This window comes from Arvicanthis niloticus, chromosome 15 (genome assembly GCF_011762505.2).
Source record: "Arvicanthis niloticus isolate mArvNil1 chromosome 15, mArvNil1.pat.X, whole genome shotgun sequence".
NCBI lineage: Eukaryota > Metazoa > Chordata > Mammalia > Rodentia > Muridae > Arvicanthis > Arvicanthis niloticus.
Window position 1 is genome coordinate 30,254,193 of NC_047672.1, and position 23,521 is coordinate 30,277,713.

Below are 23,521 nucleotides of genomic sequence, written 5' to 3' on the forward strand. Positions count from 1 at the left end.
ATTTTAAATTTTCTAAAGTACCAAGCAAACTTTTAGCAAACTATTTCCTCATCATACTACTAACTGAGTCACACACTCTTGGCTCTTACGCTGAACATACATGACTATTACTTTCAGGGAGGTTATTTTCAGGCATCTGTGTGGGTTTGCATATTTGTCCAGTGGAAATTAGTGCTTAATCTCTCTCTCTCTCTCTCTCTCTCTCTCTCTCTCTCTCTCTCTCTCTCTCTCTCTCTCTCTCTGTGTGTGTGTGTGTGTGTGTGTGTGTGTGCGCACACGTGCATGTGTGCATGCATGTGCCTGTGTGTCTGTGTTTCTGTGTGTGCGCACACATGCGCACTTGAGGGACCTGAACTGGTTGATGTGTTTAAAGTAATGTATTAGAGTTTTTAATTTGGTCTTTTTCTTATTCAGGGATAGTTTAAAAGAATGTCTGGAGGTATTTAGTATTTTAGCTTTAAAATATGAGCCAATATAATGCATATCCGATATCAGGTACCATTAGCTACATGCTCTTTCATACCCTAGAACCTTGATTTCTTGTTTCCAACACACATATAATGCTTTATCTATATGTATGAATATTTTTGCCCCAGCCATACCTGTGCTCCTTTACCCCTGATTCTGTCCCTCAATGAGTATGTTTAATAAGGCAATATACATAAAGTGTCACTCCTGTTTGTTACTAATAACATTTTTACATAGACTTTACTTGTACTTGCTTTAGAAGCTTGAGGGTGGGGTCACTTTCCTCTGTGCTTCCCTCTGACTTCTTAGCATCTGACTGTGCAGATGTCGGGTGCTTTCATGCATCTGATCAAATGATGGGTTAATGAAAATCACTCTCACAAATGGCAATCTATAATTAAGATGATAGCTGGAACCATAAAACAGACAGTATACTCCTGTCAGGCAGTTACTAATATTCCCATTTCCCCGCAGACAAAACCTAATCAAAGTCCTGAGGTTGCTCCTTATTGTTGGATCCAAACCTAGAAAAGGCTCTGCCTGGGGAGCTTTAGTGGGAGGAGTCATAGAGTCTGTGTTCACCAAATGGTTTCTTTAGCCATGGATTTCCTACATAGCTCTTGTCTGCAATTGTTTCCTCAACTGATTGAATGAATGCATGTGTAAAATAAATAAGTCAAAAATAAAAATATGGGCATTAAAATTGTAATGTTCACTTTACATTGTTTCATATTCAATTTTGTGTGGATATGTTACTTAAGCTTTTTATGAGTGTTAAAGATTCTGAAAAATATGTTGATAAATACATTATGTGTATATAGATTTTTCTATTTCAATTTGAATGTTTTTTGGATGATTATGTTGCTTTAGGTCTATTTTTAAAATTTATTTTTAATTGCACACATGCTTGCATGTGAATGCATGTACTTGCCAAGGCCAGTTGTGAACTGTCTGACATGGGTTCTGGGAGCTGAAGTTGGGTCCTACAAGAACTGCATGTACTCTTAACCACTGAACCATCTTTCCCACTCAGTAGGTCTTTACAGGTGGTACAAGCTGTTAAAAATACAAGGTGCCGTTCCTGAGTCTCTGGGCAGCACACCTGTAGTTAAAAGTACATATAGTGTGTTAGAGGAGTCTACATTTTAAAATGGTCCTCCTACCTACAGCTGGGATGTGAAAAAGCTAAGGGCTACATGAAGATGCCCAGAGATCAGAACAGCCACTTTGGAATTATTTCATATGTCATATACCTCATAGTTACTGCCTGGGAGTAACAAGGAAGGTAAATGGTCTTAAAGCAACACACTCAAAGTAACTAGTCTCTGCTTTATATGTAAGGTACTTGACTCGTTGACTTATTCTAGTAAGACCTGGCCACTGCTATAATTGATGCCCTCTACACTGGCATTAATGATTCCTGTAATGATTTGATTTCACGTTTTCACTGTACCATATGAAGGCTTTAAACATAAAAGTTAAGTTCAAATGGAAAGAGAGAGGTAAGGGAAGGGCGAGGGAGCAAAGCTAAGACTGAGTAGGTATTCTGAAGGAGTGAGTTCAAGCAAAAGGCTGTTACTTCCCCTCTGTGATCTCTGCCCTGCAGCTGACACCTCCAGTGGGCTGTAAAGCCTCTTGTCCCTCTTCACCCATCTGACTTGGTTCTCTCCATCCTCTTTGTGTGTCTGTTGTATCCTGAGTGGTTGTACTTCCCATGCGTCCTGTCTTTCTACCACTCCTTTCTAAGACTTCTTTCTTTCCACTCTGTTTAAGCCTGAGGTTATCATTGGGATTTCCCACCCCCGCCCCCATACACTCATTTCTTCCCTATTTCTTTGGAGAGATAAACTAATGGCTTTTTATAAAAGCTAAAGATTTTAAATAACTTCTCTCTTGTTATTGGACTGGGAAAAACTGCAATTCTATGAAGGCCTACCCACTCTGATAATCTAATTAAAAGTGGTTGGTTTATTGAGGAACATTTTAAAAATAATTTTTACCCCCTAGAGAGTTTTTCAAATTCCAGTCTTAAATTTCTTTGCTGCGTGTGTATGAGTAGCTTGCCGTTATGCTTGCATGTACATGCCTAGTGACTCTGGAGGTCAGAAGAAGGTGTCCGGTCCCCTGAAACAGACTCCTATCATGTGTGTGCTGGGAATCAAGCCCACTGTAAGAGCACACTGATAACTCTCTCCAGCTCTTTCTAAATTCTATTTTCTGTAGCAGAGTTACATCTTAGTTTTAAAATCAGTATGTAAAGGAAATTTTTTTTCTTTGGTTTATGGCTGTTCTTCAGAGTCCCTTATTGCTAGTTCTCCTATGTTATGAGGTCAGTAGGGTTTTTGTTTGTTTGTTCTTTTAAATTGGCATTAGTTGCAAATGCTGCTGTCATATATAACTTCAGCCACTACAGTTCCAGTCCCTGAGAAGAGATATTCCCTCTATGAGGTTATGCTGGGAGTGAGTCAGACCCAGGAAAGAGCTGATGAATGGCTCTCTCCCAGGTTTCCTCAGAAAGCTTTCAGAAGAGTGACATCAATTCTCTTTCTCCTTTAACCTGGTTGACTGAGTTAACAATGTAATTCTTTTGTGTCCATCTCCAAAAAGAGCCAGAACTGAGGAAAAGATGTCCAGTTACTCTCTGGCCTTACTTATTTGTATATAAAAATGAAAACTAGAATGACCTGGTTAGCAGATGTGAGCTGAACTCACTGTAGAAAGTGCTCCCTTCCTTCCCAGCCTTACCTGTTTCATTTTCCAAGTCATAGCAAGCCAGGGAAGAAGCCCAGTTAATTTTGCCAAGTCTCTGTTCTAGCAGCTACAAACCCACTCCCAGTACTAAGTCAGGCAGAGTGCGAGCATCCTGCAACCACACAATGTCTGTCCCTAGCAACCAGGTGCCACAGCTATGTGGCTCTTTCCAAATGTTCAGTGTGTGCTTGTCAAGTCCTAACTGTTTGGCATCAGAGCAGTTTCATCTATTGAGTTTCCTCTGGACTTGCCATATTGTACATTCAAAATATGCAACAGCAGACAGGCTGTGGTAAATGCGAATGGTAGAGAGGGAGGGAGACCTAAGATGTATCTAGCCTGGTCCATGAAGTTCACAAATACAAAAATTGACTCAGAACACAGTGAGTCGCCAGATGTCGAGTGGCTGCTGGGAAGGAACTGCAGCTCTACGTGTCGAGTACCTTTTTGTTTCTTTTCTGCAGCGCAGAACCTGTGGTTCAAATTATCCCACTGCTTTGTCATGTTGGAGTTGCTCTGCCTGTCCTACACACAAGGAAAGCCATTCTGAGGGACCAGTTAGGTACACGCATGGTGATCACCCTTAGTTTGCTGGTATCCCTTCTGTCTGAAGAGAAGTTGACTCTCCCTGACATCTTATTTTGTCACTTAGCAACAGTTCAGAGTATGTAGCAAACATAAGCACATGCCCTTCGGCTCTGCCGTGAAGGGCAGCAGCCTGACCAGGGTCTCCTCGGTCTTTGCAGAATCTCCTTCCTTCCCTCTCCTGTTGTGGCATCAGACCTGCTTGATGGCCTGAGGTGCTCAGCCTGCATCTGCTCATTCTTCTTTGCAGATATTTCCCTATTACTTGTCTTCTGTACTTTAATTCTCCCAGGGATTGTGTCCCTGAGACTTGACCTGACAAAAAGTAGATGCTGTTTTGGAAATACTTCTACAATAGTCTGCATCAACTGCTGCAGCAAATCCACCCTGTCTTTCATAAGCATGTAGTAGCAAGAGCTGGAGAATACCCGAGAGCCCTGAAGCCCTAGCAGTCAATTGCACTCACTGGGTTTTGGGTTTTTATGGGTTTTGTTTTTATAGTGTTGTTATTGTTTTGCTTTATTTTGGTTTGGTTAAGTTTTTTTGAGACAGGGTTTCTCTGTAGCCCTGGCTGTCCTAGAACTCACTTTGTAGACCAGGCTGGCCTCAAACTTAGAGATCCACCTGCCTCTGCCTCACAAGTGCTGAGATTAAAGGCATGTGGCACCACCGCTCAGCTGAGTCCATTTTGATTCAGCATTTATCTGGTCTTTGGAAGACACTGGGAACTGCAGTCACTTCTTGTTTAAGTGGATGTTGAGAGCAGATCTCTTAACTGTACAGCCTGGACTCTTGAGGCTGTTGTTTAAGCTGCATGTCTATAACATGCAGTTTGTAAGTTATGCTGGAAGTACACTCTGCTTTGTTCTCAAGTGTGACTTGTAAAACTTTTAACAGGGAGCCTGACATAGACAACACTGCCCAAATAGAACAAGCTTAAACCAGTTCCAACTCATGTTAGCTGAGTGTCAGTCCTATCTGAACCAAACATGAGTTCAAAGGCTTTAGAATCTTGTATGTGATGGAGGCTTTGAGTCTTATTTTAAATGGAGTCACAGGAGTGTGCTTATATATCTCTTTAATTCTTCTAGCTCAGACATAATGGATCAAAATGTCTAGCTTGCTGTCTGATTGGGATAGGATTCATTACATCCCACATATGTGGTCATTCTCAACAATATTGTGCACTGTCTTTGCTGGTCAGCCCTGCTGTGAGGTTCTGGTACAGCCAGTTCTCTGGCCAATTTTCCAATACATATGGATGTATTACTGGCAGACACGTACAGTGTTATTCATAGCACCCGTTTTGTGAAATCAGTGATGTCCCAATTTGCTGTTCTTTTCTGAAATGGTTCCCCAGTGGGGAAAGAGCTGCTGATCATTGAGCTCAAACAACTACCAATCCTTAGAACAGCCGTTCTCAACAGGGGACATTTGGCCATGGCTGGAGAGAAATTTGGTCATGATCCTTTTAGGCTATGTAGGTCAGACTTAGAGATGCTGCTACATATACTGTGATGCACAGGACAGCTTCCACGGCAAGGAGTCACATGGTTCACATGTCAGAAGTGTTCCAAGTAAGGATCTCTATCTTCAGTCACTGACTTGATAAAAGATTTGCTAAAACAGGCTCTGATACACTGTTCCTGCCATCCCTAAGTTGTAGATATTGTTAAAGACACATAGCCTGCTAACATGGAAAGAGGGCCTTTATATAATATTGTAGCCTGCTTTCAAATATTTGACAACTTTCATTTACTGAGAACCCCAACTATGGTCTGGAGAGATGGCTCAACAATTAGTAGTGCTGTAGGGGACTGGAGTTGGGTTCCTAGCACTCAAGTCACGTGACTCACAACCATCTTGTTGCTTCTGCTCCAGAGCACCTAACACTCTCCTGACACTTGCACACATGTGCACATGCACACATACATACACATAAACTAAAAAATCAATTTTTTACAAATAAAGAACCTGTCTCTAACATTTAGTATGTAATTAATCGGTGTGTTCACTAATAAATTTCCACTCACAGCAGCCATTGTGTTGTGTTACTGTGATCAGGACACAGCTGAATGACATTCTTTACAGAAGCATCTATTTAGCTTTGGGCTCCTACTAGGAAGAATTGCTTTCATTCCTGATTGCAAGATGTTGGCACTACCTTGTTTTTTCTTTAGCCTAACAGGTCTACATGATATGCAGTGTATTTGCTATGGCTTTGCATATGCCTTTCAGTCCAGGGGGCCACTCCATCCTGGATGCTGCTTTTGTGGGAAATATTGACTTAGGTTGAACCAAGGATATAGACAGAGGAGGAGATGTACAATAAAAAAAAATGTGGTGGTAGGTGTTCCTGTTGATAACTCTTTAAGAAGGTTGCCTTTTCTTAGCCCTGGTGATGGCTACACTTAGGGGATCATCTTAAGAACACTGAGCAGGTACCTGCTTTGCTTTCTGCTTTAAGCCTTCAACACCAGCCCTGCCACTTCAAAGGCTTTCAGACGCCTATATTGTGACTAAGTCATTGTGACATCACCGAGTTCCTAATGCCATCATTTTGTGCCATCCCTGAACCATACCACTGCTAAGAGGACATAGCGCGATGCCAAAAAGTTTGAGCCATGCAGATTTTCCAAAGAATATTCGTGGGAAGGTAAAGTTCCTATCAGCACAGTATGTCTTACCCATGTCCCTGCATTCTCTTGTATTGACTTAAGTGTATCTTTTGTTGTGAAACACCTTCAAACTTTGTCTAAAAGAGACAAACCTATAGAGCTAAGTGTGTATATGCTAATGTTTAATCTAGTGACCAGAACTGAGTTAAAACATCAGAGTATTTGCTTGAGGTTCGTAAAACTTGATTTCCTTATTTTCTTTGATTCTCTTGACTATGGGAGACTAGATTTCCATAATGATCCACTTTAGCATATTCTGTCATATTGTCAATCCCAATCATGTTGGACCAAACCTAGCACAATCTTGGAACTAATAGCATAGATTTCTTCCAGGAATAGCAAGCCCTAGTGGGGAAAGACTTCATATTCATCTTTCCCTCAAGAAATGATTCTACCTTAACAGCAAATAATGTTGTAATTGTCTTTGTTTTTATTTGTTCATTTACAATGACTCTGTGTCTGAACTTGTATTTCTTTGCAGTCAGTTTCCTGCTTTCTCTTAAGCTAAGTGTGACTCTCCATCCTCAACAGCCATTAGCTTAGCCAATGTATTCTCAGCTTATTTAAGTTTCAGGATTCATATCGTGTGACTTTTCCTCCCAGCATCCCATTAACTGTTTCTAAGCGATGTGCCACTGACGTGTTGTGGCCATGTTCCTTGCTTAGTTATTCTCCCCAGTGGATCTCAAGATATCGATTGTGTGTGCAGTTGGGGGAGATTTGTGATGGTTGCTTATAGTTTGATGCTTTCAGGTCTTTGGAGATGATGCCCTCTTAGGCCTTTAGAGTTATGCTTCCAACATTTGGTGTGTACTTGTAAGTTCTCCAAGTATTATACCTCTGCTCAGCCTTTGTTTAGATGGAGAACAGTTCTTCAAAATCATCAAATTTGTTCATTGTTTCTGTGTTCACAATAAGACTCAACAATAAATACACTTGCAATATTGGATTTTCTTAGTGTTTTTAAAATATCCTTATGGCACATACTCATTGCATTTTTTAGATAGATAGGACAATCTAAAAAAATTTTGTTGTGCTGTTATTTTAATAACCATGTTGAAAAATATACTTTGAATGGAAGGAAAAGCAAGTATTAGTACATCAAGGGATTAGGAAGTAACTTCTCTGCTATCTCTAGATGTTCAAGTTGTTAAAATAAAATTTGAAGTTGTAAACTATCACTATTTAATACTTTCCTTTTTAAAATCCTGTATCAGGCTTAATGTTGTGGGGCACACCTTTAATTCCAGCACACATGCCCCTTAAAGGACTGGCATGTTCTTTGAGCTTTGTTTTAAATTATATTGGAAGCTACTAGGGGCTAATATTCTCATTTAAAAAAAATTTTTTTTCCTTTCCTTTCTTTCCTTTTTTTTTTGTTTGTTTGTTTTGTTTGTTTGTTTGTTTTTTTGAGACAGGGTTTCTCTTTTAGCCTTGGCTGTCCTGGAACTCACTCTGTAGACCAGGCTGGCCTCGAACTCAGAAATCTGCCTGCCTCTGCCTCACAAGTGCTGGGATTAAAGGTGTGCACCACCACTGCCCAGCAAAAAAAAATATTTTTTAAGAGTATGAACCAGGTTGGAGAAATGGCTGAGCAGTTAAGAGCACTGACTGCTCTTCCAGAGGTCCTGAGTTCAATTCCCAGCAACCACATGGTGGCTCACAACCATCTGTAATGGAATCTGATGCCCTATTCTGGTGTGTTTGGAGACAGCTACAGTGTACTCATATATTTTATACATATACATATATACGTGTGTGTGTGTGTGTGTATGTGTGTGTGTGTATTTTTTAAAGAAAAAAAAGAGTATGAACCATGTGGTGGTGACACACGCAAGCAGGCAAATTGAGGACAGCCAATACAGAGAAACCCTGTCTTGAAAAACAAACAAAAAATTCTAGATCAGTTAATGTTTTCCTCTCATAGTTTAAGATACTCATATTTGTATTTAAGTTTTCTAGATTGCAGAAGAACTGTTCATTGTGTATAGTAAGGAATAGTCCAGATAAGAAATGTAGCCCTCACTGTGCGTCATAGCTACTGCTGGCATTTCTGCATGCTTCATATGTCTTTGTACACTTTTATAGCATGCACTCAATTTAGTATCCTTCTCTGTTCTCTCAGTCCTTTCTTACTTAAAGTAAGGAACCATCTCCACTTACTATTGTTACTTGTTCCCCACCACACATATTACGCACACAGTTGATATTTTGATTATTTAAGTTATTTCCTAAAATGTCAGCTTTTTATGATTTCTAATGCCTGGTCTTGTGTCTGGGTCAAAATCTTATTTTGCTAAAATCTTTGTAATTACTTTTCTATTGTTGGGCCTTATCTTATTTGCTTAAACTCTGTTCTTCCTTTATTGTTGATTTACATAATTTTTTATGAATATCATATATCTTAGATAAATGAACCTTTTGATTTTAATAGCTGGTATAGATAAATGCTTAAAAATAAATGTGTCTATCAGTAAGAGTAACGGCAATATTTATGAGCATATCTGTTTTGGTTTTCTTCTGTTGCTGTGATTAAAACTCTGACTGAAAGCAACTTAGAGGAGGAAAGGGTTCATTTCACCTTACACTTTCCGGTGACCGTCCATCTTTGAAAGAAGTCAGTGTAAGAACCTGGAGGTAGGCTGCTTGCTCTTCTGACCTGAGAATTCACTCACAGCCAAGGAGATAGCAGCAGAAACCGTGGACAGAGGCTGCTTGCTGGCTCAGTCACAGACTCATGCTAAGCTAACTTTATATGTAGCCTAGGGAACCCTTATATAGGGGTCCCTTGTATAGGGGCGTTACAAGATGGTGCTGCCCACAGCAGGCTGGATTCTTCCTATCAGTTAATAGTCAACACATGCTCACAGGCCAATCTGACCTAGGTGGTCTCTTATCAAGGTTTGCCTCTGACGTGACTCTAGACTCTGTCAAGTTGACATCCAAATAAGTGTTTTATACATTTAAATTTGTTTGGTTTATATTTAAACTAAAGTTACAGTTTTTGTAGTGAGTTGGGTTTTTGCATCCATATCTAAATATCTGTATTTCTGTCTATTGCTAAATATCTGTTTATTTTCCAACATGCTGCAGGATATTGAAGACAAAGTAAGTAACAACAACAAAGCTACAATGAGCAAATGGATTGATACAAACTAAACAGAAACTTGATTGAACAGTTACTCTGGTATAGAGTGAGCCAGGCAACACTTGATCACTTTGCCAAGGAATATGAAACATGTACAAAGATGGAAATGCCAAGATACATTGATTTCTTCTAAGTAGCAGTCATATCTATTTAACCTTCACTGAACACAAAAAGGTTACTATAATAACTTTGTTAGTATGAGGTAATATTATAGAGAGAGATTGTTTCTGTTTCACAAACAAAGATCGGTTTAGCATAATTCAGGATAACAATAGTTTAAAAAAATGTGTTTGCATTTTAACTAACCTTGAGACATCCACAAGTAGATATCTTCTTTTGTTTTTTGAAGAATTGAATATTATTGCTTTTTTAAAGTTTATAAACTATGATCTTGTAAAATTAATATTATGACTAAATGTCTTAAGTTACTTTATCATACTTATTATCCTTAAATTTTCAAATAATGAATCAACAAGGCTGCTTAATAAAGTAGGCTGCTACTTTGTTTATAGAGAAATTGAATAGATATATGTAACTTCATAAAGGTTGCACTGATCATTCAAGTGTTCTTTAATATAAATTTTATATAGGCATTTTTGGTTATTTGTTCAGGGTTACCAAACATGTATCTAATTCTAAGAATCAGCAGAAGTTTCATTGTGCATATTATTAATTCTTAAAATTACTGTTTGAATGAGAAGTTAAATAAGATAGTCTTTTGTACTCTGTATTCTGACATTTCCAAATACATTTTGACAAAGTAGGACACAGCTGCTACCGTAAGAAAAACACAATACAGTTTCATTCTTTGCACACAAATGCAGCAATCATCATCATATTAATGTTTTTTTATGGCAGAGAGCTAGTAAACTGCAACAACCATCAGCTTTGTATATGTTTCTGGTACAGTTTCTGCATGAGTTTTGCTTCATGGTTGCTGCTTTCACTTTCTCTCAGTTTAGTATACTCCTTGTGTCTTTTTTAGGCTCGGCAGCTGGAAGAGAAAGACCGGGTGATGCGGAAGCAGGATGCATTCTACAAAGAGCAGCTGGCGAGACTGGAGGAGAGGGTATGGCTAGTTCTTGTTGCTGCTTCTCTTCTCTCACTCTATCTGTGGCTGCCCATGTATTTGTTTAAAAACCACAAATTAGCACTAATGTTTCTTTTCCTAATTAAGTGAAGTAATAACTAGACAATGACCTAGTTAAAAAGGTAGGTCATTGTCTCTGAGAACTTCATTTTGTGTGGTTGTGCTATTGGTTTGTGGGTTTTCTGTACCTGAGAAATAATTCACTCACATAGTTCACCTTAAATAATGTGTTTTAATCTGCATTGTCATACAGTATTTATAATTTATATTACATCATGTTATAGTTGAATGCATTCCTGGATATGGTACTATCATTTGTCTTATTTGGGGTTTTAGATATTGTTTAATCATAAGTTGTATTTGTTTTTTGAGACAAGTGTCCCTGTCTTGAAATCACTATACATCTAAGGATGACTTTGAACTTCTAATCCTTCGTTCTACACCTTTGACTGCTAGGATTGCATGTATGTGCCAGCATGCCTACCTGGCTTGAGGTGGTCCTGTTTTGAAGCATATGCTGTCAATGAAAACTACTCCGTTTTATTGAATTTCAGCTTACAACTTAATGTCACCTTCAAGAATGGGAACAGGGGCTTTCTCTATGTTGAACTTAGAGGAGAGGTTTAGGAAGAGGGGAGGCATATGCCTAGTCAGCCTGGATTTCAAAGCGAACCAAGACATGCTGGAAAGATCAGGACTAGAATAGAAAACAGTGGGCTTAAGAATGATGTTTGAACACCTTGTCAGACACCCCTTCCCACCCTTTAGTGAAATCAATTTTTTGTTTAGATTAACTTTATATCAAACTTTGGAATTGCAAAGTAATCTTTCTGTTTAAGACCCAAAGTTTCATTTGTTTAGAGTATGACATTAGATCAGAAGTAGGAAAAAAGAGAAATGCATCATTTAATTCTGCTCATTAATTCTATTTGTATTGCAAACATGTTTCCTTCTCTCTTTCTGTGTCAAGGGGACTCAACACATCTTGAATATAGGGATCATTTGACTGTGTGTTCTGTAGATAACCATTTAAATACCTAATGCAAGTACTGGTCCTTATGTGGTAGATATATATAGTAGATGGAATAAGCTAAACATCTACTTTCATGGAACTTAAAGTTAGTAAAAAGCCAGTTATACATAGTGTATGGCAGCATAGATAATATATAAAACAGTAAATTAGTAAGGAATAGGGACTCCCGTGGCCAAGAAGGTATAAGCCTTGCATTGGATGGAGAAGAAAGATCTATATATTGAGATAGCAGGTCATAGGGAAGCAGGTCAGTGTCACTCCTAAGGTAGGGGTGTACTGGGCACATATGGGAAGCAGAGTAGCCTGGTGGCATCATCAGCAAAAGGTGACTATTTTGTACGAGAGTTGAAGCATGGGGTGGGGGAGGGTCAACAAAAGATTAATTTAGAAGTGGCGTGACAAGCCAGGCATAGTGACACATACCAGGAGGCCCAGCCTTGGGAAATGGATCCAGGAGGATCAAGAGTTGAACGTCCTCCTCAGCTGCATAGCAAGTTTGAGATTACAATGGGATACATGAGAACCCTATGTATTGGGGATGGGAGGTGAAAAGGGAAGGAAATTGGATGGCCATAACTATAACAAGGGTGCTAGCAGTGGAGCTGAAAATTTTCTGGTTATGCATCTCAAAGGTAGAGACCAGATTTGATGATGGTTTTGAAAGTGAGTAAAAGAAAGGCTCAGATATAATCTACATCAGGTCTTTAACTAGGAGGACAGATATGTCTAACTAGGAGGAAAGATTATTTGGGTATCAATGAAGAGAGATGTGAGTGGTAGAGTATATAAGGGATTTTTAGACCTGATATGGAATGACTTAGAGGAGAAATCAGTGATGACGCCCCCTCAGTATTTTCGCTCCAATGGGCCCATTCTCTCTCTCCCTCTGTAATGTGGAAATGAAAGGGACTGTATACAAAAGGAAGGTTACATTTTACATAATTTTCACATCATAAAATTTTTTAAAAAATCATTTACATGTTTAAAGACCATTCTTAGGTTTGTCTCAGCCAGTAGGTGAGCCTGCCTGTGATGTGTAGGTCAGTCTGCAGAAGTGCCACTTAGAGCACCCGTTCTGGCGTCATTCATCTATCCTTCACAGATGCTGTAATGAAACCCTTACCCTCTCAAATTCTTCTGCTCTGAGGAAGGGGTAACATTTGTATCACTGGCTTGTTAGATAACCTAAACCAAGAGTCTAAATAGTGCTTGGGTAGCAGACATGACACCCATGTTCCACGGGTGCCTCGGCAGTGCTGGGGGCCACGGCACTGCTATCTTTAAAATGTATGAGTTTATGCTTAAGTCGTTAAGTCCGTCTGGGTACAGTATGAATTCTTTGAGTGCTAAGTTAGGATTTCTGGCTTCTAGTACAAATCTTGGGGATCATATCTTATCATTTGATGATTGCCTCCTCGTAACCTGAAAGTATTGAACTAAACGCTCAAAAATGTGCCATTTCCTCCTTAGGATTTGACACTTTCAAAGAAACTTTGATAAAAAAAGGAAGAAAGAATGTTTTCTGTCCCTAGAACCTGCAGTTTGATATAGTCCACAAGATTCCTTTTACATTTGGTGCTTTCCCTTTCAGTAAGGACTCTGTCCCCATTTGAGCAGTTTGACACCCTTCAGGTGTCTGTACACCTCTACTCTTGTAGGATGGTCAGTCATTCTGCCTCCTGGAAAGAAAACATACTTCTTTTTTTTTTTTTTTTTAAGATTTATTTATTGTTTGGACATACTAGAAGAGGGCATATGATTCCATTACAGGTGGTTGTGAGCCACCATGTGGTTGCTGGGAATTGGACTCAGGACCTCTGGAAGAGCAGTCAGTGCTCTTAACTGCTGAGCCACCTCTCCAGCCCAACATACATTTTCTTACTAAACAGTTCTGGTTGATAATTTGTTTGAAGTGGATTGTTCACACATTCTTAAGGAAAATGTATTTTTGCCAGGAGTTTATTGGTTCTACAGGTTAAGATGTCACCAAGTGGATAACACAAAGGTTCTCCTATCTAGCTAGAGTCCTTCCAGGATGAAGGTCCCTGTATCCCTAAAACATCTTGAAAACTTGATCCCTTTGAGGGTTCCAGTGTCATGCATGTATAACTTTGTAATTTTTACAGTGAAGTTCAATTAATTTTTTTTTTGCTGAATCAACCACTTTGTTCTTGGCTCTTTCAAGGATGATGGGGTTTGGCACAGCATGCAGGGGAGGTGTAAAAGCCCTAGTGGCCTTAGGAGCTGAGGGTGATCAGAGAGCTTAATGAAGTGTAGGCTCAGTACACAGATCGGCCTGGTTGAGTGGCACATATTACTTGTAGTTTATAGACTCCAGGGTTTCAGTCGTGATATGCGTACACTTTGTAATGAGCACCTAGAATTAACACACACAAAAAGGAACTGTATCAACAGCGCAGAGAGAACAGGGTAAAGAAAACAGTGAAAAAGTAAGTTACCACAAGGAAGCAAAGCATATTACTGGCCTGTCACCTGGGGAGAGTTACTAATTAAATGCTGAGGTCTTAGTTCCATCAAGTGAGAAATGGCTTTTGAAGCCCCTCACTTCCAGTGGATGACATGTCTTCTGCAGCATCATAAAATGTTGGGTCCATCTGTATGATTTAATTGGTGATGGGGTTTAGTCACTTTTTGTCAGTTGATATTTTTACCAATGTTGCTTTGTGGAAACCTTGGAAGAAGGGGAAACATGATAACTGATAGTCTGAGAAATGATAACAAAGTAGGTCATTGTGAGCCTGATGGGAAAAAACTTACTAACAGATGAAGTCTGCCATTATAAGATGTCTATCACTAAGTGAAACCAGGGCAGCATGGGAGAGAATCACTAAAATCGGAGATACAAAAATGTGAAAATCTTTTTGAAAGGGTGAGATATTAAATTGGCTTACTGGTCTTAAAACAAACAAACAAACACCCTACCTTTGCTGCTTTCCCCACTGATGCACGTGAGAAGCAGTTGTGAGTGCTTTAGGTCAGTGACTAGTGCCCTGTGGCCATGCAATATGAGATGGCAGGCTCAGCACAGTAGTTACGAGCAGAGCGCTCTTCCAGCCAGGCCTGCACAGGTGAAGCTGGTTTGTACCTGACACCCTGCAGAGTTCCTATGACACTTGGGAATTTTGTATTGGCTTCATAATTCGTGGAAACCAGGGCTGGTTCCCATGGTTTCTGTAGTTACAGAACATTGCAGAAACAGATGAAGTTCTCTGGTTCACACATTTGCACATTGAAGGCATTGCAAGCCACTATCATGATTGTAATGTCATTGGGAGTGACAGATCCCAGCCAAGAGCTTGCAGTGTGTTTTAAACATTGAGAGTTTTACACTCTCTTAAATAAAAAACTCTTTTCAAGTAAAGTGTCAAATAAATGCATTTAGATATTATTAGGTAGGAAATTAACACAGCCTGGTTGGGCCATGTCTTTTGTTGCTACAGCGGACACAGCTGATTATAACTTTAGATGCAAATGCTGAGCCATTTCACACTCTGACCTGTTTTCGTAAAGGAGGTTTATTATTACAGTTATTTTGAAAAGTAGGAAACAGTATGAGTTGATGTCACCACTCACTCCCCGATTCTCTTTCTATTTCATTTTCTTGGGGGAAAATCAATACAGTTTAGTAGTTGAGGGGGCCTTATCCTTAATTCATTATTCAACAAATCCTCCAAGCGCATTGGCTTTTCTGTTAACCTCTCTAAAATTTCTAACGGGAAATGTGGTTTGAGTAACCTTGAATTGCTTTTTTAATCTGGCTTTAGGGCTATAAGACTTAGGGTTTTTTCCTAGGGTGAGCTTTTAAAGTGTATTCTGTTAAAGTGATCCCCTTAACTGGAGCCAGTTCTTCTATGTCTAACTTTAGAGGAAAGATTTGCAAATCATGGGATCAGCACTTAATTTGGGCTCTATTTACCATGTCGGCTGTCAAGAAGCATTAACCTTAAGGTAAGATGAGAACGTGGAGTACAAAGCTGTGAGCTGATGGCACACAGTATACCAGGTATTAAATAGCATTATCCATCCTGCTTGCTACAGTAAATAGGATTCCACTATTATGATGTGTCAGGGCTTTCAGTAAAATCAAATTTACAAGACACTAAACTGCCTTCCTCTCTGCTGAGCTGCTTTATTCTGGGATCTTGCTTTCATATTAATCCTGTTGGTAGGAAATACTTGTAGCAATTGTGCATAGAAATTATAATTTAATGATCTCTTCCTCTTCTCTATTCAGAGATTAGAATGGACCACTGTGCTCTGCAGTGATAGCCACAGGGCTGTGCAGAAGAGGCGATGGAGAGTTCAGCTTTAAAGACCAGTGGCCTCTTTGTGAGCTCGTATAATGATCATAGGTGCGAAGGCGCCAACAATATGGGCTACCTACTTCTCAGCGCCTGAATTGCCTTTGCCTTTGAAAGACTGTACAATGAAATAATCTGATTCTGTTTATCATGGTGGTTGTGAGAAATGACATGCCACTTGGATGTGTACAGATTAGGTTAAAAAAAAAATGCCTTGTGAAATTTGATGGGAAATTCCAGTTTAAAGATTCTATACAATTTGTGGAGGATCAGCAAGCATTTGTAGTTGAGAAAAATACCACTTTCTTTTCACTGGAATTATATTTGGGGGAGGAAGCGGAGGGTTATTGTCAGTATTGCAGCAAGGAAGCCATTTTATTTCCTTTAAATGAAATTGAAAATGGGCTAAATATTTGAATTTTAAATATTTTTTAAAATATCCAATTTAAAATTAGTGATTGTTTTGCTTCTTGATATCACATTTATAAATTTAAAATGTACTCCATTTAAGCAGGCCAGCCAATGCTTATTTCCTCAGTTTGCTGACTGAAATATTAAAATACATGAGCATTAAACTTTTTAAAGGAAATTGCAGGGCTCGTGGTAGAAAATGCTCTGCGATCCCAGTTTTATGTTGAGATCATGAGCCAGCTGTGCTTCTGGAAGGAATTGCATTTCAGCTAGAAAGATACATATGGTCATCAAAATATTTGCAAATAACATTAGCTCTTGGCATCACTGAAGAAGAAATGTCCATATATGAACCTGGCATATAAAGTAGGTTTACACTGTACTCTGCATTCAGTGAAGGGAACGCAAATCTTAATTTGGCCACCAAGACTGGGACAGTCTTGTTATAACCTTATTTATTCTCAATCAGAATTTGGGGCACTAGAGAGAAATCATTGACATTCAACATTTGTTCAGACCAAATATAGTCAATTCTACCAGTGATCCAGGCACTGTACATAGGTACGGTGACATACGTCTAGCTCAGCACGGCCATGGGCATCAGGTACAGAGCTTTTCATTGACAGTTATTTCAAGGCAGCTATGCCGTCCTATTATTTTTTTAGAGCCAAAGGATTTTATAAAGGCTATCTGGTAACTTTGTCCTTTAAAGGTCAAAAAATCTGGGATTTTGAGGAGTGGATAGAAACGATCTCTAGTTAACTTCTCAGATAAAGATCTATTGTCTTGATGTACTGGGTTGCCTCAGATGACACTCTGAAAAGAAGTGTTAAACGTGTAGCTTCCATGAAGTCAGAAATTAGGCATCAGATAAATTTTGAATATTAATGTTGTTGTCAGAGATTGGGGTTGGTTCCACAGTCAGATTATTCCAAGAAATGTTAGGTTTAAATGTGACAGTAGTATTTGTTTCCCACAAGCACTCAGACACCTTCCATGATAAAGACGCTGCATGTGATGGTTCAGCATCGCACTCGAGCCATAGGATCTTTTCTAGGAACAGCCATTAATCTACTCTTATAGGTTAACAGGATCTATGTGCGCTGCATTATGCAAATATGCCATTTTGAGACCTTGATTGCATCCTAACTTGTAAAGGCAGAAAAGGATTTTAGTCTTTTGTAGAATCTCTGACCTGTGGACTCCTAAAATCCTAATTGCATCTCTTTGCCCTGTTGTAGAGGTGGGCAGGTGAGGACAAGGCATGGCCGAGCATGTCAAAGTGCCTATGGGATTTCTCGGAAAACTGCAGTGAAGAATGTAAATAAGCTGCTGCTGCTTTTCTGCTCCTCCTCTTCCTCCTCCTCCTCTTCCTCTTCTTCCTCCTCCTCTTCCTCTTCCTCCTCCTCCCTCTTCCCTCTCCGACCTCTGTCATCCCCTCTCCTTTTCCCTTTCCCCTTTCCCCTCTCCCCTTCTCTCTTCCTTCTCCTCTTTTTTTTCTTATACACATTGCTGATTCAAACATGCATTCTTCCACACTCTCCTAAATTAGAAGTGATGAGTAGTCGGATTTAACGCATGTCAGAATTCAAAATCATGCCATGAACCCAAGAGATAGCCATCCTTCTCTGAAGACTTGGATCTGTTCTTTTTTTTTTTTTTTTTTCCCTTTCATGAAATGGAGGAGGGTAATCTAATTGAATAGTACTCAGTTATCACCTACATTTTTAAAATACTTCCATCAGTGGAGTGAGGTCCCAATCTGGCAGACAAGCAAATGACAAGCAAATGACCCATTCTTAATGGACCTCGAGTCACTGCGGGCCTTCAGAATGTTTGCAGGGCTTGCAAGGTTTGGAAGGATGCTGTGATGTTTGCTGGCCCTAGTAAAGGCTACTTTGTACTTGGAGAATAGATTGGATGATCAAGGCCAGTAATCACATGCCCTGTAATTTAATTTGCCTCTATTAGAGTTCAGAAGTACAGCTCCAGGAACACGGCACAGCACTGTCACCTTATCACCTGTAATGTCCTTGTGAGCACTCTGAAAGTGGGCATTGTCCATTTCCAAGACCCATGCTGCCATTTGTTGAGTAGATGAGTAAAGTTGTACTCGGAAAGTTTTCATTTTTGAAGCATTTTAGATTTTTGTGTTTGTGTTAGTTAGTCAGTCTGTCCATTGGGTATCATCACAAAGCAGTGGGGCCCGAAATGATTTAACATGACACTGTGCTTTTCCTGGGGGTGAAGAAGAGAAAGGTGCCTCCTTGCTACCTTACCCAGTCAACTGTTGTTTATATTGTTGAAACTCAGCGATGTTTAAGTTGTCCCAGATTTCCCAGCTGTGCAGCAGACCCCTTATGGCAGACAGCCTCTCCCTCTGGATGAGCACTGAGGGGACCCAAAGTTCCTGTGATGCAGACACTCTGAACCTCAAGGTGTTCATGAAGGTGAACAGAATTTCTATTAGTTGTTCCTTTAGAGCCACTAATGTAAAGTAACAGATTCTCAGCTAACTGTCCATTTCTACAATCTAAGCACTATAGGTTCACTTTATAATGGATTGTGTTTATAGCAAAGAGAAATTACACCTGCTATGTACTAAGTCATGATGAGCTGAATAGCCAGTTACTGTGCTGTGGTACTCAGGGCGGAAAGATGGGGAATGCTAAAAGAAAAGAGATGGAAAAAAAGCTGTGGATTGGATCTTATTCTTCTCATAAGATGAAGAAAAGAGCAGGTGGTTCTAGACATACTATGGGGAAAGTAACCAGAAATAACTTTTATTATTACATGTCTAGTCCAACTCTGGTCATGGAGATGAGAGTCAATGTGATAGCATCTACTGGATCCTATCAGAGAGCCCTGAAGATGCTGTCTGCTACTGCTTTAGATTGTATGTGCCAGATGCCTGGGTTAGGAACTTCCTACAAATTTACATTATAATAGACAGATTATAGACAAACCATGTGAACTTCAGAAGTTAATGTCTCAGTAAATATACCTTCCTTTCTTCTTTCTGCTGGCCCCTCCCTGTCTTTCATTATATTGTTCAGACTGACCGTAAACCTGAGATACCCTCCACCTACTGTCACAGCATCATGATTGAAGGAATTGCAGACATATGCACTCCTTTCTCTTTACATTTGGTTGTTTCATGTTAGACACCACCTACTACATGCTGAGCTGCCTTACAAAGTAAGTGTGGGATACGTGGAGTGACAAGAGGAAACACAGTTTGCCTCCTTCGTAGCTACTTCTTAATAGTAGTATTTCTAGAACTTCCTATAGTTTCTACCTTACCAGAGTAGACTATATGACTTGAGATAGAGAGTGCAAGGTTGAGAGGAAATGGTCTGTGGTGCCTGGAGTGGGAGATCTGTGTCTTGACATACACATGACTGTTGACTCTGTCATCAAGTTGAACATATAACTAGAACTGCAATGAGTATTTTTGTAGTTCAGAAAAAAATAATGCATGGAGGATTGTGGATTATCTGTTCTCTCAGGATTTGCTTGAAATTATAGAAATTTGGCAGTCATATCTTGATCTACTTGTTAAAATTCAACAGTGTATATAATTAAAGACAGAGACTGCCATTTTGCTGTTGGATAGACCAGAAAATTATATTATGTTCCATTTAGACTTGACCCTAAACCCATTTTACAAAAGATAATGCCAGAGAGACAAAAGGGTAAGTATTGTAGTTTGGAGGCTCAAGCTACATCAAGAACCAATTTATAGAACCATCCATTGTTCTGCAGGCATTTGAGAGTAATTGTGCAGAAGAGGGTTGTGAATGAATATTACGTTAGGGATGTCCAAGAGCAAGCAGTGGCAATGATAACATTCTGGGTTTCAAGCATTGCCAGACAACAAAATAGTACTTCTGTTATTTTAAGACTCTCCTGACAGAGAGTTAAAACCAATATGACCTGGATAATATGCCAGTGAATTGGGATGTTTTATTGACACGAAGTTTGCTGCTCTTAGGAACTTCCTCATCTAACACAGAAGCTAGCCTATTTTCAGACTGAGAAATGAACACGTAGATACTGGGAAATTTGGTTTGTGCTACTGGCAAAGGGAGTAATGATGGTGTTTGTCTAATCATTGTTACTGCCCCATCAACTCAGTGCCAGGCATGGGAATGGTGTGCATGTGTCCGTTTAGGCTTTTAGGCCCGGTTTGCATGGCAGTCCTCCCAGATACTGCAGAGATGACTTAAAATAATGAGTATGCTAGGTAGTGTTGTTTAGGTTTTATGAAAGCCACACAAAATATAAAATCTCAGCTTTGTGTGAGCGATGAGCAGGTGTGCATCTTTGAGTTGACTGCTGTATAGGTTCAGTGGCGTTTGCAGTTGAACTCAGCTGATTGGTTTTATCAGAGCAAAGGTGCTCCTGCTGGTTTGGTCTGTTTGCTGATTTTTGAATGTCATAATTCGATAAAGCCTGTATTTTCAAGTACTTGTTCCCTGGTATTTCATAATTATATGAAATAGTTAAAAATAATCCCAGGTCTTAGAATTTTAGGGGCATAAACTTAAATGGCCACAGAATTCATTGATACTTTGATAACTCTTCCCACAAAGGACCTTGGGGTTAACAAAGTGCATGAAAGGCCAGTGGATATGGGGTTAAATGTCACTCTACAGCTACTTGTTATTGGAAACATCTGTTTGACCCTTAGATTTCTTCTTGGTACAATGGCCTTAATGGTGTGCTGCCTGGTGCATATAGAAATGAAGCAAAATATTTCATGTATTATGTATACTAGGTGAGGATAAATATCAGCTCTCATCATTGGCAGCAGCACCTAAGACGTCGAGAATTATATAGCTATTTGAGGTAGCTTTTGAGTGAAGAGTTTTTAGAAAAGGATAGGTGATGAGGGGTTGGCTGGAAATGTGGGTTGAGCTCTGTTTGAATCACTTATCTGTTATTTCATTATGTTAATATATTTTGTATTTTTTAATGGTATGAGTTGTTGAGCCTACTATGAAACTAATTTTATAATAAAATAAAAATGTATTGAAGCATACATACATTCTTTCAGGTTTTTCAAACATCTTTCATATGCATATTTTTTGATATTAAAATGAGATGTCAGTCATATGTATTTCCCTTCAAACTTGATAGATTGCCAATATGCAAGACAATAACCTGATAATGTATAGCAGCCTGGGATTTTTGGTCATCCTACATCTCTTGAGCAAAGGCTAAGTTGTTTAATGTCCAAAAACCACTTTTCTAGCTAAGAGGTAAAAAATTAACAAGCAAAAAAAAAAAAACCAAAACAACCCTATACCTTAAAAAACAAAACAGAATCAATTCTCTCTTTGATGCAGTTAAACTTGATGTTTACTATGAGTTCTGTGATATTCAGTGTAATTTGCATCCTGTAGAGTTTCTAACAAAGCCCCAAAGAGGGGAAGGAGCTGGGTTCTGGGAGGCTGTGGAGCCTGGGAAGGCCAGCTGGAAGGAGCTTATCACTGGAGGAGATGCTGCATAGCCTTCCAGTGATGCACTGAAGCTCCTCTGCTGGTTTCCCTCTTCCAGTATTCCTACAGTAACTCCTGACTTAAGGTGTCATCACAGAACAAGGACTTTGTCAGTGGTGTTTGGGTCAATCTTGCAGGTTTTTTTTTTTTTAAACAAAGTTTTTATTAGAATTACATGACGACATTGTTGAGTCTGAGTCTAAGAAGTAAACAGGTACAGAAGGAGTTTACATTTTCCTTTCTATCAGGCCTCAAGTGTAGTTTTAGGACAAGAAAGCATGAGTCCTTCCTGGCTGCTGTTGTCCGGAGCACGAGACATGTCAGGAAAGTCCCAGAGTTCTTCTCCTGTTACTGCTGCTTCCTCAGGATACTGTGCTTCAGTTAGAATATTCTTGATTAAAAGATCCTTCCTGGAGAGGAGAAGCTAGGTAATGAAAGAGAGAAAGAGGGGGGAGACAGGGAGGCAGATGTTCATGTATCTCCACCAGTCAAAGATAGTTGATATATCTAGGTTGGGTAGTAAGTTACACCTCTGATTGAGCAATACCAAACTTATAAAGCCTATGATTAACATTTTTTTAAAAAATGTATATGTGCAAAAAGAAAAAGGGGGCATGGGATAGGGGTTTTCTAAGGGGGGGAATGGGGAAAGGGGATGGCATCTGAAGTATAAATAAAATATCTAATAAAAAAAGGGGGAAATAAAAAGATCCTTCCTTGGAAAAATAAGACATGTATTTGGGGCTATAATCCTAGGAGGCAGTGAACATTTCTAAGCCTAAGATGACAGTGGGATATTGATGCTATAAAGTGAATCCATGCAGAAAAATGTTGTAGACCAGATGCAGTGTGGGCATGTCTCGTCATTTTACATTATTTATGCAAGAATCTATTAAAATGCTCACCAAAGAGCAAAATCACCAACTTTCTTTTCATTATTTGAACTAAGGTCCTCAAATTTTGATGACAAGCTCAGGAAAACAAAGTAAAACAAAATTCACAAAAGGCATTGTGAGATTAGAGAATTATTGTTAAAAGTAAATGAGGAGGGGCTGGAGAGATGACTCCGCTCAGCAGTTAGCACTGGCTGATTTTACAGAGCACACAGGTTCAGTTCCCAGCATGCACATCATGGTTCACAAACACCTGTAACTCCAGTTCCCAGGACTCATTGCTTCTTTGTGTCCTTCTCGGATGCAGCACATACATGGTGCACATGTATACATGAAGGCAAAACATTGATACACTTAAGATGAGAAAAAGAAAAAGAATTGAATGATGGAGTATTCCAGTCTGTGAAACAAACCCTTCGTACTATGGTCATCTAAATATTAAATATTTCTGCACAAACCTTTTGCAGCTTCTACATGAAATCTGAATTCAGTTTTATCATTTCCCCACAGTGTCCTGTTGATTTTACTCTTTCCGAATGGGGGGAACAAATCAAATCTAGATTAGACCTCTGCAGTGATCTTTCATTTCTGTACAACTTGTGCTTTTAATCACATGATGCAAAGTGTACTGCAGGATA

General features: G+C 39.3%; 1 protein-coding gene across 1 annotated transcript in view; it reads left to right on the forward strand.

The window, feature by feature from the left end:
* Chchd3 (coiled-coil-helix-coiled-coil-helix domain containing 3) overlaps positions 1-23,521 on the forward strand; it is a 243,877-nt gene that overhangs the window by 139,123 nt on the left and 81,233 nt on the right. The window contains exon 5 of the mRNA XM_034519731.2: positions 10,616-10,699. Within this exon, the coding sequence (XP_034375622.1) occupies positions 10,616-10,699 (84 nt within the window). The remainder of the gene's footprint in view (positions 1-10,615; positions 10,700-23,521) is intronic.